The 17,755-nt window shown below is 43.3% G+C and overlaps 1 protein-coding gene across 3 annotated transcripts; it reads left to right on the top strand.

Moving 5' to 3' along the window:
- Nucleotides 1-8,289: 8,289 nt before the first annotated feature.
- On the top strand, nucleotides 8,290-11,520 carry LOC116375739 (uncharacterized). 3 transcript variants are annotated; one of them, XM_031832797.1, is made up of 3 exons: nucleotides 8,290-10,204; nucleotides 10,439-10,880; nucleotides 10,973-11,520. In XM_031832797.1, exons 1-3 carry the CDS (start codon nucleotides 9,850-9,852, stop codon nucleotides 11,316-11,318), a joined length of 1,143 nt encoding a protein of 380 aa, XP_031688657.1. In that variant the 5' UTR covers nucleotides 8,290-9,849; the 3' UTR covers nucleotides 11,319-11,520. The 3 variants fall into 3 exon arrangements, with proteins under 3 accessions (XP_031688657.1, XP_031688656.1, XP_031688655.1); XM_031832796.1 differs by having other exon boundaries at nucleotides 10,436-10,880; XM_031832795.1 differs by having other exon boundaries at nucleotides 8,290-10,880.
- The last annotated feature ends 6,235 nt before the right edge of the window (nucleotides 11,521-17,755 follow it).

Genomic DNA, 17,755 nt, shown 5'->3' with positions numbered 1-17,755 from the left:
TACACGCTTAAAAGTCAAATAACTTCCTAAAACTGCATCAAAACCTCAGGAAAGGAACCAGGGTATCCATGCTTTTCCATCCATCAAAACCATTGAAATCCTTGACGTGCACTGCCTTTCACGATTCCATCCCAGTCACTGTTAATGGACAGGTTCAGCTTTGCCTAGTTTGAAGTAGCTTCATTGAAGACAGATGTCATATTTTGTGCGTGCGTAGTGCCTCAATATGTTGTGTGGGTATTGCCCTGGGGTAAGCTGTGCATATTTGGCCATGTCCATGTGATGAGTGTTACATTTCATCTTATATAATTACACAAAATCTGAAAAGTTCCCATGTCTGATATTAGTGTACATTCCATGTGTCGTTGTAATGGATTTTTAAATGTCTCACACTTCCTTTTACTTCTGCATTCCCCCTCAACATCCCCTGCCCCCCTTACCTCTTCCCTGTCTACTGTATCCACAGTTGAAGTCGGAGGTTTACATACACTTAGGTCATTCAAAAAAACTAGTCATTAAAACTCGTTTTTCAACCACTCCACAAATGTCTTGTTAACAAACTATAATGTTACTAAGTCGGTTAGGACATCTACTTCGTGCATGACACAAGTCATTTTTCCAACAATTGTTTACAGACAGATTATTTCACTTATAATTCACTGTATCACAATTCCAGTGGGTGAAAAGTTTACATACACTAAGTTGACTGTGCCTTTAAACAGCTTGGAAAATTCTAGAAAATTATGTTGTTGCTTTAGAAGCTTCTGATGGGCTAATTGACATCATTTGAGTCAATTGGAGGTGTACCTGTGGATGTATTTCAAGGCCTACCTTCAAACTCAGTGCCTCTTTGCTTGACATCATGGGAAAATCAAAAGAAATCAGCCCCCCCAAAAATGTAGACCTCCACAAGTCTGGTTCATCCTTGGGAGCAATTTCCAAACGCCTGAAGGTTCCACGTTCATCTGTACAAACAACAGTATGCAAGTATAAACACCATGGGACCACGCAGCCGTCATACTGCTCAGGAAGGAGACGCTTTCTGTCCTAGAGATGAATGTACTTTGGTGCGAAAAGTGCAAATCAATCCCAGAACAACAGCAATTTACCTTGTGAAGATCCTGGAGGAAACAGGTACAAAAGTATCTATATCCACAGTAAAACGAGTCCTATATCGACATAACCTGAAAGGCCGCTCAGCAAGGATGAAGCTTGCTCCAAAACCACCATAAAAAAGCCAGACTACGGTTTGCAACTGCACATGGGGACAAAGATTGTACTTTTTGGAGAAATGTCCTCTGGTCTGATGAAACAAAAATAGAACTGTTTGGCCACAATGACCATCGTTATGTTTGGAGGAAAAAGGGGGAGGCTTGCAACCTGAAGAACACCCTCCCAACCGTGAAGCACAGGGGTGGCAGCATTATGTTGTGGGGGTGCTTTGCTGCAGGAGGGACTGGTGCACTTCCCAAAATAGATGGCAACATGAGGAGGGAAAATTATGTGAATATGTTGAAGCAACATCAGTCAGGAAGTTAAAGCTTGGTCGTAAATGGGTCTTCCAAATGGACAATGACCCCAAGCATACTTCCAAAGTTGTGGCAAAATGGCTTAAGGACAACAAAGTCAAGGTATTGGAGTGGCCATCACAAAGCCCTGACCTCAATACCATAAAAAAAGTGGGCAGAACTGAAAAAGCGTGTGTGAGCAAGGCTTACAAACCTGACTCAGTTACACCAACTCTGTCAGGAGGAATGGGACAAAATTCACCCAACTTATTGTGGGAAGCTTGTGGAAGGCTACCCAAAACGTTTGTCCCAAGTTAAACAATTTAAAGGCAATGCTACCAAATACTAATTGAGTGTATGTGAACTTCTGTCCAACTGGGAATGTGATGAAAGAAATAAAAGCTGAAATAAACCATTCTCTCCACTATTATTCTGACATTTCACATTCTTAAAATAAAGTGGTGATCCTAACTGACCTAAAACAGGGCAGTTTTACTGGGATTAAATGTCAGAAAAAACTGAGTGTTTAAATGTATTTGGCTAAGGTGTATGTAAACCTCTGACTTCAACTGTATGCAGAAGAGTTAGGTTACTGTAAAACTGTCCCATGGAAATCATTATCAATTGTATATGTTAAAACACTTCTAATGAGTTTATATGTTCACTGACAGTGTATTATAATGGTCTTCCACCAATATATTGTGATATGTAAACTACCGTTCAAAAGTTTGGGGTCACTTAGAAATGTCCTTGTTATTGAAAGAAAAGCAAAACATTTTGTCCATTAAAATAACATAAAATTAATCAGAAATACAGTGTAGACATTGTTAATGTTGTAAATGACTATTGTAGCTGGAAATGGTTGATTTTGAATGGAATATCTACGTAGGCATACAGAGGCCCATTTATCAGCAACCATCACTCCAGTGTTCCAATAGGATGTTGTGTTAGCTAATTTAAAATGTATCATTTTAAAAGGCTAATTGATCATTAGAAACCCCTTTTGCCATTATGTTAGCACAGCTGAGTTGAAAAGAAAAAGCCATATCTTAAACTGGCCAATAAAAAGAAAAGATTAAGTTGGGAAAAAGAATACAGACACTGGACAGAACTCTGCCTAGAAGGCCAGCATCCCGGAGTGACCTCTTCACTATTGACGTTGAAACTGGTGTTTTGCGGGTACTATTTAACGAAGCTGCCAGTTGAGGACTTGTGAGGCGTCTGTTTCTCAAACTAGACACTCTAATGTACTTGTCCTCTTGCTCAGTTGTGCACTAGGGCCTCCCACTCCTCTTTCTAATCTGGTTAGAGCCAGTGTTTCGCTGTTCTGTGAAGGGAGTAGTACACAGTGTTGTACGAGATCTTCAGTTTCTCTGTACGCCTATGTAGATATTCCATAAAAAATCAGCTGTTTCCAGTTACAATAGTCATTTACAACATTAACAATGTCTACACTGTATTTATGATCAATTTGATGTTATTTTAATGGACAATTTGTTTAGCTTTTCTTTCAATAACAAGGACATTTCTAAGTGACCCCAAACTTTTGAACGGTAGTGTACATATCACAATATACAATTTCCTGTCATTATCAGAGAATAAAAGATCAACATCAACCTTGATCCTTTGGTCATATGTATGCCAATCAAAACACAACGCAGAGACAATCTACACCGGTCACATCTACATAATTTGGCACTCGCATCTTCCCCCGAACAAAGCTAGCTAGCTAACAAAAACAACATGTTACCTGACAGATGGACACTATTGCACCTCAAACTATTTTCCATGTTGAAGGACAGACATATGTACTTAATTTACAAGGTAGGACTAAATTTATTTTCCTTTGCAATTTGCAGGTTAGGCTACTGTTGAATCATGAGAATAGACAACATCCATTTGAGTGCATTTGATTTATCAAGCTAGAGTTTTGTTTTGATGAGACACTTTTTAAATGTTTTGAACTGCATTTTTCAGTCATTTCGATTGTTGATATGGACATTTCGTTAGAACCCTGTTTATTTTATATGTGTGTGTAATAATATTTCACATAATAATATTATTATGTGTGTGTGTGTTTGCGCACGCCGTGCATTGGAAGAATTGTAAATCCATTGTGAAAGACTATGGAGTTTGTGTTGCAAATTATTCTGATGAAATGTGCCAATATTGGTATTTTAGTGCCACATTTCAGTTGTAACTGTGGATGCTACATCGGTCTATGGCTGAGCTGAGTTGAGCAGTGTGTCGTTTTATCGAATGTAATTTGAATATGCCGCCATCGGAGACTATCGCTTGTGTACCTTGGCTACATTTGGTGAAAATTGTTTTGTCAATTTTGGTTAATAACCAATGTCACTCTGGTTGTTGGAGCTATATGTTGTATGGTGAACTTGGGCTTCATCAAGGTTTATTTGTGAGTAAATCTGGCTTTGATAATAGCCAGTCCTTACCCAGCCGCTGACCTCACCACACGTCACTGGCCACACTTCCATCCACCCACCCGTCCCTATTTCCATCCCCCCACTCCACCCCCTTCACTTTAAAACTGTGTTTTTCTTTCTCCTCCTCCAGTTTTTTTCATCCTGCTTTCCACCACAATGACTTGCTGGAAATACATGTCCAGTGCCAACATGCACATTTATGCTCGTCTACTCAAGGGCCATGGTACGATAAGGACTGGAAGGGGGATACAATGGCCATAACTCAATCCTGGGGATGAGGAGGGGGGACTATGCCAAAACTGGCCTCCAAATTTATGTTTTGCCTTACAGACCCATGACTGCATCATTTAAATCCCTATCGTCTCCTTTGTCTCTCTCTCTCTGTCTGGGCCTATGGTAAGAAATAGAATGTGCATGCCTGTAAGTAAAGTAATAGACTGACCATGGTTAGATGTTGGGTGTCCCGTTATGTATGGTATTTAACAGATGGGTTGGCTGGTACTAAGTCATGGCATGCCAAAGAGTCAGTGTTTCCCTCCTAGTTTGTGGATTTCTTCTCAAATTAGCCCACCCCAAATGGAGGAAACAGATTCTTAGTGTAGGAGCACATGATCATCAAACATGTCAGATCATATATAAATACCAGATATTTTCCTAATGGTTTAACTTGTATTACAGACTGAGACAAGACCCACTGTAAGAATATATATGAAGAGTTTAGTTCCAAAAAGCTATATACACACACATTTTTCACATTTGTGTTTTTTCATCAGAAATGATTTGCTTACCTTAATGTGTGTAAAATATCACTGTTCTTAGATTTTTTTATGAATAGATTTTAGATGTGCATTAAAATTAGGTTTGTTGCAAAATGCTATATATCCATTGTTTGGATGGAATGGAATGTTCGTATCCTGTCTCACCCAGCTATCTTAAGATGAACACAATAAATGTCGTTTACGGATGTTCAATCAGTAAGGCTGTTCTGAATGGCTCGTCACTTTTAATTGTCTAGTAAGCACAATATAATTCACATAATTCACATCACTTCGTATCGCACAGTCATAACAGATATTCATGTGGTAGCTTTTGTAATGTTACCTCATTATCAGAGCAGGTATTTTTATGGTAGTGTATAATGCTATCTCATCAGCATAGCAGGTATGTTTATGGTAGTGTATAATGCTATCTCATCAGCATAGCAGGTATTTCTATGGTAGTGTATAATGCTATCTCATCAGCATAGCAGGTATGTTTATGGTAGTGTATAATGCTATCTCATCAGCATAGCAGGTATTTTTATGGTAGTGTCTAACATTGCCTAATCAGCTTAGCAGGCATTTACATATTAATGTGACCTCGTCAGCATAGCATCACGTCTCTCCTCCTTCACTATTAGCAAGCGTGCAGAATGTCATTCACCTATTAACTTCAGCCTATGAGCATGGCGCACTAAGGCAATTCCACCACGCTTCCTGAATAACTTACTCGTGAAATAATCCCTTTCCGTTCATTCAACCAATAGGCATACGTCTAGGAGTATTTCTATGTTAACTCCCCCCTTGTCTCTCACTCGTCACTCACCGTTTGTTTCTGATTTCTAATGATCATCCACCAACCAAAGGTCCGTCATCAGATTCCTTCTCATCATTACTCTTACGATACGTGTTTTTGCCGTCATGTGCATTAGTAGCACAATTTAGAACTCATTTACATTGCTTTTTACTTACACTTGTATGTTGAGTTCTCCATATTGATGTTGGTTTTCAATTTTGTCTGACTTTTCTTAGCAGATGTACAATCATCGTGAAGTGAATTATGGGGCTTTCAAGGCCCCGGAGTGAAAATAATTGTACACTCACACACTCGATCGCAAACGAGGACTGAGGGGTTTACTTTGCCAACTTCCCTTGCTTGGCTAATTGTTTGGACCAACGGCAAAGATGGCCCCGGGGATTCCCCAAAGGGCATAAGGTGAGGGTAAGTGGAGGAGGGTGTGTCTTTTATGTGTTTGAAACACAGCCTGGATTTCTAATCTGGAATGTGGGAAATACTGTATGCAACCCGATGCTGAAAGGCTACTGGTTAAACGCTTCCCCTATGACAGAGATGATAATATCTTCCACGAGCTGCTACAGGTTCATAGAATGATGGTTGGTGTGAACATTTCTGACAACCTGTTGGCAACGTCACTGATAAGACCATCCAGGAGGCAAGCATGAAGACAACTCCATTTCCTTAAACTGTACTTTACTAGGATAGGGAATACATTATTTTGTGCATTTGGGCACGACAGCATTGTCTTGTTTAGTAGCACAAAGTCAATATACACACATTACAGCCACTAATATTCTAATATGTATAACCTGGGATCATTCCCATGGTAACTGAGTCGATATCTGTTACTGTGTACAATTATGTTCTGTTTGCCTGCTGCTCTGAATAGATTATGAGTTTTTGGCACCTGGAGTCAAACCAAACATTATACACTGGACACCTGTATAAGTAAACAAACAATACTGGGCATCTGATAATAAAATGCAAAAATGTCTTACAACCTAGTAGACTACTGTCAGTGACCAAGCTCATATGAAATACCAATATTTGAGTATTATACTCATAGGGGAGAGTGGGATAAGTTTAGCCAAAAGGCTAGTTGAGCCACCCCTTGTTTCTAGGAACCATATACAAAATTAATAATGTGACCAAAGTAAGTATCTCCCTCTGATTCCAAGTTGTTTTTGATATTTTTGATTTAAGCCTATCCCAAACCATAATCCTTTGGAGTTAATTCTTAACCTTAAAGAATTTGGAGTTAATGCTTGAACTTAACCCTAACCTTAAAAATGTACAGTTAATGCCTAAACGTAACCATAAACACTGAAAATTGACGTTTGGAACAACTTTGAAATTTGACGTTTGAGAAACATGGATGATTCTAGTTCTGAGGGATACTGTGAGAGCTGGTAGCTTGAGAGAGCAGCCAAGGAAGTGAGAGAAGGGAAGAAGTCCATTTGAGCAGCCGCAAAGGATGAAGAAATAGACTGAATGACACTGAAGATGTACAGTACTGGTCAACAGTTTGGAGACCTAATTTTTCCAGGGTATGTCTTTATTTAAAAAAATGATTTTCTACTTCGTAGAATAATATAAAAGACATCAAAATTATGAAATAACACATATGGAATCATGTAGTAACCAAAAATGTGTTAAACATATCAAAATATATTTTATATTTGATAAACGCAGGTCCAACGAGGAAAAACGTAGCTAGCTAGCTAGCGTTGATTTGTTTTTGCAGAGACATATTTTTTTTGTAGCATCTGAGGACCAAATGTGATGAACATGAATTTCTCTTGTGCTTACTGTTACAGTCTTGACACAACCAACGCTATGCTCTTAATTCTACCCATGTTTCTAGTTTGACCAGGTATTTTTTTATTTGGCTGCCATATTGGCTGGTTTGCTAGCATCAAACTTGTTTAGCTATTTTTTAATGTTAGCCTAGCTGTCATGCCTGCTCCCGCTCTCCCTCTCTGGTGCTTGAGGGTGCCAGACTGCCTATCATTACGCACACCTGTCCCCTTCGTTACGCGCACCTGCGCTTCATTTGACCCACCTGAACTCTGTCATTATTTGATTGCCTCCCCATTATCTGTCTGTCTCCTCTGTTTGTTCCCTTGTCTGCAATGATGTCATTACTTTGTACCCAGTCCAGGCGCTGTTCCTGTCCCATTTCATGTACGTAATTTATTAAATGTGTACCTGCTTCCTGTCTCCAGCGTCGATCCTCACACTAGTGTTCGATATGCAATGTGATCTCCTCGTAATGAACATTGTCCTGACGAGACGACAAACTTTTCTAGCTATGACATGCAAAATCAGGCATCATCAGCTCATTGTTATGGATGTATCCAAATGAATGTCAATAGTAAACAGCTTATACAAATGAAAATGACGCTACTTTGCTGTTATTCTGGTTGCAGAGGTTGTGAGTGTGTCAGCCATAGCTAGTTGGATAGCTAGCAAGCAAGGGACAAGAACCTTGCGAGCAACGGCTGGGTCGCGTCCATAAATATCAAACTAATCGAACGGACGACTGGGTCGCATCTCTAGCAACCAAAAGATGAGAAACTATCACCCCTACTCCTGCTCCTTGTTCCTTCCCTCCAGCACTCAACGTCACCGGTCTACTAACCACTGATCCTGGCAACCCACATTGCACACACCTGGCAACCATCATTGAGCACATCTGCTCCCTATCGTTAAGTACACCTGGACTTCATCACCACCCTGATTAATCTCCCTTCATATAGCCCTCACCAACCTCAGTCATCAGGCAGTATTGGTTCTGTTTTCATGTCCAAATGCTGCTCTTGTTTTGTAACGCTCCATGTTCGTTATGATTAAACTCACCATCTGCACCTGCTTCCTGACTCCCTGCATCTTCTTATAAAATACTGCCTCAAGAAACAATGGAAGCAACAGATGATTATGCCCTCTTCCAGACGGTCGAGGAACAGGGTCATCTACTCTACCAACACTACGACCAGCTGGCTCTACTGGGTACGACCAAGAAGGAGTTCCTCCTCGTTCTCCACCGCCTCGACACCACCAGCGAGGTTCTCCATACCTCTGACAGAGGGCTTCCTACCAATGGTCGTCACAGTGAGCCAGTCCCCCGGCCTACCCAGCTGTCCACCCAAGTCAGCGATGCCCCAGTATCCTTTCTGGAGAAGTATGACGGCACTCCATCGAAATGCGGTAGCTTTCTACTTCAGTACTCCCTCTATTTCGCCTATCAGAGATGGTAGGCCCCACCACCGAGAGGTCCAAAGTTGCCACGGTCATTTCCCTGCTGACCGGACAGGTGTTGGAGTGGGCTACGGCCATCTGGGAGAGGGGAGAGGAGGATCTGGGTTCCTATAAGATGTTCAGGGCTCTGTTCAGGGTGGTCTTCAACCATCCTCCAGAGGGCAGAGAGGGAGATGAGCAACTTGTCCAACTTCAGCAAGGTGCCCACACCGCTGCGGAGTACACCCTTACCTTTCGGACTGTGGCAGCCTCCAGCGGATGGAATGACCCAGCGCTCCGCACTCTATTCCGCAGTGGACTGCTCAAAGAGGTCCAGACGGAGTTGGCATGTTGGGATGACAATATATCCTTGGACTCTCTCATCTCGATGGCCATCCGTTTGGATAACCTTCTTCAGGAGGGTCGGTGTCCACATCGCCACTCACCTCCCTCCTTTGGCTGAGCCTGAACCCATGGAGGTAGGGGCCAAACACCTTTTTTGCGGCAGATAACCTTCTTCAGGAGGGTTGGTGTCCACCTCGCCACTCACCTCCCTCCTTTGGCTGAGCCTGAACCCATGGAGGTAGGGGCCGGTGTCCACCTCTGGCGTCGCCAGAGACAGCTTTGGCTCAGTCCCTATTCCAGGTGATCCTTCAGTGGTGTTTGGTGCGTCCTAACCCGAGGTCCACTTGAGCAGAGGGGCGGCCCCGTGACCTTCCGTCTCCCTGGGTAGGCTTGAGTATTCCATTATCATTGTTTTCCACCAAACCCTTTCTGGTTCCCATGTCACTGGCCGGCTGTCTCTCAAGTGTTGTCTCTACAGCTATAGTGGAATCTGGTGCCGCAGGGAACTTTATCGACCAGGCCCTCGCCTCCTCCCTGAACTTAACCTCATACCCGCTCTCCGCTCCTTTCCTGTCCAAACCCTGGATATGTGACCATTGGGATCTGGCACAATTACTCACGTCACAGCACCACTCACCCTCACCGTGGAACCCAAGCACCAGGAAAGCCTTCCCTTCATCATCACCACACCCGCACACAAGGTCAACCTTACCCTCCTGTGGCTCCAATTTCATAACCCCACCATTTTCTGGTCAAAGATGAGAATCCCTGCCTGGGGCCAGGATGCAGAGGACATGCTTTCAAGCACCCTGTGGTTCCATGTCGGTGGAGGGCCCTGTGAGTGTCCTCCAGCCCATCAAGTGGTCCTCCTGTATTGTTGGCCTTGTGTTTTGGGATGTACATGTGGCCATCTACCTGGCTTTGGAGAGGGAACCCGCTCCTGCCACCTACCATCCAGAGCGTATCTATGTCCCCATTGGGGTGAGAGATCGACTGTTGACCTGGGCACACACATCCTCCCCGCGGGACACCCAGGTATCCCCCGCACCATCCAATCCATACTGGTAGCCCACCTTGGTGCAGGATGTCGCCCACTATGTCAATTCATGTTCGGTATGTACTCAATCCTAATCTCCCCAACACACTCCAGCAGGTAAACTACTTCCCCTTTCTGTGACTCAGTGGCCTTGGTCACATCTGTCCGTAGACTTTATAATGGATTGTGCCCTTTCTGACGGTTTTACCACTATTCTAGTTGTTGTTGACAGATTCTCCAAATCCTGCCGTTTTATCCCTCTCTCTGGTCTACCTACCTAATTCTTGGTTGCTGACGCAATATTCCAGCAGGTCATCCTGCACTATCGCCTTCTGTAAGACATAGTTCCCGACCGTGGTCCCAAATCATGTTGCGTGTCTGGAAAGCCTTTATGGAGAAGCTGGGGGCCACGGTCAGCCTCACATCCATGTACCAGCCTCAGTCTAACGGGCAAGTGGAGACGACCAACCAAGAGCTGGGGAGGTTCCTAAAGAGTCACTGCCAGGTTCAGCAGGGGGAGTGGGCCTGGTTCCTTCCTTGGGCGAAATACGTCCAGAACTCTCTTCGTCACTCCTCCATCGGTCTGACTCCCTTCCACTCCGCCCACATGAGGCTCCAGAGTGTCATCTGCAGTCAGAAGGATCAGGTGAACCGCCATCGCAGTGAGGCTCCAGTGTTCCATCCTGGTGTTCACGTCTGGCTCTCCACCAGGAACCTCCTGCTCCACTTGCCCATCAGGAAGCTGAGCACCAGGTTTGTGGAGCCCTTCAAGGTTCTCCGGAGGGTCAATGAGGTAACCTTTAGAACTCCCCAACATCTCACCCTCTTCATGTTTTCCTCCTCAGGACAGTGGTTGCTGGTCCCCCGGCTGATGCCGTTTCCCGCGATACCCCTCCGCCCCCCCGGACAACGAGGGGACCCCCGCCTATGCTGTTAGGTCCCTCCTGGACTCCCGACATCATGGGGGTTGGCTCCAGTACCTGGTGGACTGGGACGGGTATGGTCTTGAGAAGTGCTCTGTCATGCCTAATCCTGCTCCCTCCCTCCGGTGCTCGATGTCGCCGGTCTACTAACCACCTGTCCTGGCAACCCACATTGTGCACACCTGGCAACCATCATTGCACACACCTGGACTTCTTCACCACCCTAATTACTCTCCCTTCATATAGCCCTCACCAACCTCAGTCATGATGCAGTATTGGTTCTGATTTATTTCCAGATGTTTCTCTTGTTTTGTAAATCTCCATGTTTGTTATTATTAAGATCACCATCTGCACCTGCTTCCTGACCCCCTGCGTCTTCGATACAATATCAACACTATTTTTCTACCGGTAAATGTGTGCTTTAATATTGTGATATAAGCTGCATAAACACATCCGATCGGCTCAGCCTTGTCCCGCTGTGTTGTCCATTATTTGCAAGGTAATGTACAGAACATTGGCATATATCCCTTACATATATCCCAGCTCAACCCCTTAACAAGTTATCAAAAACATTTTAGAAAATCACTTAATCACTAAAATATTTACAGAGCTTTCTGCTTAGGCTTCTCTTTTTACAGTGCCATGGCAACCATGACACTCAATGCCATAGCTACATACTATAAGGGTTCATCATTACACTCCACCAAACTGAATTGACCTTCCACCTCAGAAAAGTGAATTGATAGAGCGATACTGCACTATAGCCTTCCTCTAGCCCTACAGCACATATGAATTGAGGTTACAGTAATAGCGTCACTAGACTGTTTAATCCGTTTGAGAGTAGCTTTTAGTGAACAGACTGTATCAGCTCTGATAAGCACCTCTGTGTATTGCTCTTTGACTGTGTTTATAAATCACATTTTCATCCGGATTATGCCTAGGGGGATGACAAGGGTGAGCTTGTGATCTGTGTATGTAAACGGGGATGAATGTACGCCACATTATAGAAAAACAGAGCATATGCAGCCTTGTCAGTCACTGATCAAATCCAAGTTGATTTGTCACGTACACAGATCAGCAGATGTTAAAGCTGGTGCTGCGAAGTGCTTGTGTTTCTAGCAGTGCAGTAAATGTCAGCACAATAGTAATACACAAAATAGAAGGAAGCAATTAAGATATATCCGAACAATATCAGAACCAGCAATGATAAATATGTGGCGTGCATAGACAGTATGGACACTTTTTAGGGAGGAAAAAGGTACGTACAGTTGTTATATAGGATGAGCTATGTTGAGAATACAGTATGTACATATAAAGTGAGTAATCAATTAGCTTAATTTCTCAGATCAAATGAAATGTCAGAATGTTGCAGAAATGCTAATCATATCTGTATCTAACTACAGAAACGATTTCAGAACAATGAACATTATGGAAACATTATTAAAGTGGGATACCTGGTCAGTTGTACAACTGAATGCATTCAACTAAAATGTGTCTTCCGCATTTAACCCTACCCTTCTGAATCAGAGAGGTGCAGGGTGCTGCCAAAATCGACATCCACGGCGCCCAGTGGGTTAACTACCTTGCTCAGGGGCAGAATGACAGATGTTAACCTTGTTAGCTCAGAGATTCAATCCAGCAAACTTTAGGTTACTGTCCCAATGCCCTAACCACTAGGCTTCCAGTGTTCAATGAATCTATGTACCTAGGGCAGCAGTTTCTAAGGTTCAGGGTATAGCACCGGGTGGTAGCCAACTAGTGACAGTGTCTAAGGTGCAGGACAGGGTACTGGGCGGAGGTAGGCTAGTGATGGCTGTTTAACAGTCTGATGGCCGGGAGATAGAAGATGTTTTTCATTCTCTCTGCCCCAGATTTGATGCACCTGTACTGTCTCCACCTGCTAGCAGGGTGAACATGCCGTGGCTCGGGTGGCTGAGGTCCTTGATAATCTTGTTGGCCTTCCTGTGACAATGGTGCTGTAGATGTCCTGGAGGGCAGGCAGTGTACCCCCGGTGATGCATTGGGCAGACCGCACCAACCTCTGGAGAGCTCTGCGGTTGCAGCCAGTGCCGTTGCCATACCAGGCAGTGATACAGCCGTGACGGGTCACTTTGATGCCTGACGCTGGCTGATTCTGGTGTAATTTCAGGGCCTTTTATTTTAACTATCTGGAGACAGAGTGGTTGTGTCTGAATCTGATAATGTGTGGTATAACTACAGACTATAGAAACGTTTGTGGTCACCTTAAAAAACATAGGTGCTGGGCTAATAAAGAATGCTAGTACAGAACAAGAAGGCCCACACACTGTTAAAGCTCTAGGCTAAACACATGTGGATTGTGTTGACGTCTGCGTGTCAGCAAGTGTTGGCCCTGGGGATCTAACCATCAGACTCCAACCACAGCGGTGGGTATTACCCATTGTACCCAGATTGTTGTGAGGCAGTAAAAGAGCATAGACACAGTGGGGAAAAGAGCTTCAGTACAGGGCTAGACAACATCAGGACGGGGGGGGGGGGGGGGGTTCCATCACAGATGCTGACCAAAAAAGCAGGGGATCCAACATTCATCTAAAATGAACACAAATCAACACCAGAGGAGCCTTTTGGTCTCCCTCTGCAAGAAATGTTTACAATGTTGACGTAGTACTCCTAGGGGAGAGAGGACCACAATCCAGAACAGTGGAGAATAGCTCAATAGTTACAGACAGTGCTTTGTTTTGGATGTACTGTGTGTGGAAAGCCCGCGGTATTGCTTCGTCTCTAAGGCCAAACCGTAACTCTGCCTGGCCTTCCTCCCAGTCCCTCACACACACACACACACACAAACATATTTGACTCTTAGACCACAGTGACAGAAGAAAAAAACCTCTGCTCTATCTGGAGTCTGGCATACGCATTGTTTTGCTCTGGCTTGAAAATGATCAGTGTCACACACATTCTTACAGCCACATGCTTGTAGTATTTTCATATTCACATTTCCTGGGTTGTCCCCTCCACACCCTGTATTGCAGCTATAGTTATTATATATTTGAGTTGCCAGTGTGATACTATGGGGAAGCCTGACTCTATGGAACCTGATGGGGGGGATTAGGGGGGAAGTGAACTAAGGGGCAGAAATAGGCCACGGAGTTCGCACAAAGTGATGCAATCAGAAGCTAGGCGAGGTTAGAGGGTAGCCCGTGGGGCGTTGTTGTTCTATCTCCAATGGCTACCCAACCCCAACAGTTTGTGATGAACAATATCCCATAATATGGTTACAGAGGAAGCTGTTTTATGTTATTGAGGTGTGTGTGTGCGCATTCCCTCACGTGTCTGTGGGGATTATTTCCATCTCTCACAGTTTCAGATATACTGTGAAAGATTTGGACTCCTGAGTGGAGCAGCGGTCTAAGGCACTGTGTCCCAGTGCTAGAGGTGTCACTACAGACCCTGGTTCGATTCCAGGCTGTATCACAACCGGCCATGATTTAGAGTCCCATACGACAGCGCATAATTGGCACAGTCTCTTCCAGGTTAGGGTTTGGCGGTGGTAGGCTGTCATTGTAAATAAGAATTCATCCATGGTTATACACATCACTCACACCATGTCCTTAAAAGGGATGTATCGATCTTGTGTCGATCTTGTCAATTTTACAGGATCAATCCATCCCATAAAATACATTTGGTTCCAAGGTCTCAGTATCCAATCATTCATAAATGATTGGCACTTTTAGCTAGTTAGCTTTGTGGCACAACAGATTGCAAATATCCTGTCTACAAAAAACATTTAGGCACAGTTTCTTTCTTTTGTCATTGATGTTCTGTGTCTACAACATTGCCATTTCTAGCATTGACCATTGATTAAAAAGGGACACAGACCGTGTGGATAACGACCATTAGCTACAGTCTAATATGCTAACTAGCTAACACCACCAGTCATTCTCTATGAGAATACTAACAAACATGCTACCGAGTGCTTATACTATGTGTAAACAAACGTTTACCCTTTTTCAAGTATTTTCCTCAACATAGAATTAACATATTTCCAATTCTGTGCACTTTATTTAATAGCTTTGAGAAATGTAATTAATATTTAACAACATTTAACGTCTCGTTTAAGTGGAAAGGTTAAAGCAACAGACATACGTCGAGGAGTGAATTCGTGGGAGGTGCATTTGCGACAGCCAAAGATCAGACACTGATTTGGGGTGGCAGTCAAGCCTAGCGGTTTGGACCATTGGGCCAGTAACTGAAAGGTCTCTGGTTTGAATCCCTGAGGCGACAAGATAAAACAAATCAGTCAATGTGCCTTTGAGCACGGCACTTAACCCTAATTGCTCTGGATAAGTGTCTCTGCTAAATCAGGGTTTCCCAAACTTGCTCCTGGGCCATTTTAGTTAGGCCCAACCTTTTTCTTAACCTTAACCTCATTCACTTAACCTGCCACATGAATTATCCTGATGTTAATTCTCTTAACTCGATACATTAGTTCTCTTATCCTGCGCTGTAAACATTAAGCTGACCCGCGGTGCATCTGGCTATGGCCGTTCTATGGAGCACTAATGTTACACCCATTGCTGTTGATACACCCAACTTTAAAATAAAATAAAAGTGATGGAAAGTTTGGCTCTTTACTGACTCAGATCTTTTCAACTCATTGAGTGAAAGTTACAGAGTTACGGTTTGAGTTACGGTTTGAGTTAGCAATGTCCAGAGCACGCAGGACCCCTACTGGCGAACCTTGAACTGAAAACTTGAAAGAGTCATGATTCTACGAGCTTCTCATTCACATGTTGTTCATCATAAGGGGATTATTGGAGCTATTCATTTGTAAAAGAGTAGTTTAAACAATGTACCTTTGTAGATGGCTAGGCATAAAAATAAGATCATTTCTTGATACATAAAAAAAATGAAATGTAGTTGTGGCCGCAACCGGACTAGATTGTGAACGACTTGCTTGACTGTCCGTGAGGGTGATAAGCACAATATCGTTTTCGAACTGCAGCACACCTAACGATTAGTTCTCGAGTTTGTTGAGCAAAGGTTCTACAAAGCTGTGTCCATTTTAATGAGGCTAAATGTACTCATTCTTGCAGCATGCAATCAATTATCATTTCGAAACATGTCATTTTCTTCTGTCTAATGCCTGCAGCATGATCTACAGTGTTTTTCTGCGCGCATGTATGATAGACAGCTGTTGGTCGGAGCACATCTCTGGAGCCGCTGAGCCAGAGGAGCGCATATTAGAACTAATTGAGATCAGCCAGCAAGACCAAACAAACGACTAAAAGGAACAAATCACTTAGAAAAACACATCATAACTCTCAAGTCAGTAAAAGGAGTTGTTCAAAAAAGAATGAATCGTTCGCGAACTGCACATCACTATTATCCATATTTGTTTTCCAACAGCAAGGCTCAGTGTAACATGACAGTGTTGCCATTGTTCAGAAACTTTTTTCTTTATAATGTTGAGATGAAGATGCCTTCAACCTCTACATAACACACTTACACATTGAAAATATATGTGTGTACATTGTACAATCAATGTGTGAGAGAGCCTCTAATATCACATTAATTTGTACATATCCACTGTATACATGAATCACTGCAAAGTTGGTTCCTGTTTCAGTCACGTCTTTGGCCACGTTCACGTGGGTTAAACAAAAACACTCTTATTGTTGGTTGAAAAAAGAGCTCCCCCACAATGCAAGCTATTTCTGCAGGATGAAGTTGGAAGAGCAACTGTAAAAATGTTCAGTCGACAGCAAGTCAAAACTTCATGAACTTCGATCACATGGTTTTTGTAAAGTTCAGGCAGTCGACATGTAGGCATAAGCCAGACAATTGTTATCCCCATAATACAACACACTTTGAAAAGGTGGTGCCCAACGATGGTCAATGACTTGACAGAATTGATCCGCTCAAACGCTCCCAGACAGGCTGAGTTGGTGGGGAGCTTATATTCATGAGCTCGCCTTGACTGACAACTCTTTAAAACACCTATGTCAAGCAACTTGGATGCAGTATTGCAGTTAAATCATCTCACACTAATTTAGTGATTCACAAAGCAACACTGAAATTGCATCAATGATATGATCTATTTTTATACTTCCCATTTGGCATGTCTTTTGTGATGCGGTCTGTTCACAGCAGCATGGACGGATGTGTAGCCATGGCAACTGTATCAGAGTTTTGAATGACCCTCCCTCCTTTTGTTCCATGCTGGCTGAAAACATAGCTAGCCCGTAACTAGCTAACCCAGACACTACTATCTATGCCATAGATGAATAGGGTAAACTTTAAAAATTATATTTGCAGACACCCTACATTCAAATTATAGCACTATTAGAGTAGCTATGTAGATATAAACGCAACATGTCAAGTGTTGGGTCCATTTTTCATGAGCTGAAATAAAAAATCCCAGAAATGTTCCATACACACAAAAAAGCTTATTTCTCTCAACTTTTGGGCACAAATATGTTTACATCCCTTTTAGTGAGCATTTCTCCTTTGCCAAGATAATCCATCCACCTGACAGGAGTGGCACATCAAGAAGCTGATTAAAGGCCTCCCGGGTGGCGCAGTGGTCTAAGGCTGTGCCACCAGAGACTCTGGGTTCGAGCCCAGGCTCTGTCGCAGCCGGTCGCGACCGGGAGGTCCATGGGGCGAAGCACAATTGGCCTAGTGCTGACTGGGTTAGGAAGGGTTTGGCCAGTAGGGATATCC

The sequence above is a fragment of the Oncorhynchus kisutch genome, linkage group LG10, assembly GCF_002021735.2.
Source record: "Oncorhynchus kisutch isolate 150728-3 linkage group LG10, Okis_V2, whole genome shotgun sequence".
Classification (NCBI taxonomy): Eukaryota; Metazoa; Chordata; class Actinopteri; order Salmoniformes; family Salmonidae; genus Oncorhynchus; species Oncorhynchus kisutch.
The sequence above is the reverse complement of the archived record's forward strand: the minus strand, read 5'-3'. Positions and strand labels throughout refer to the sequence as shown.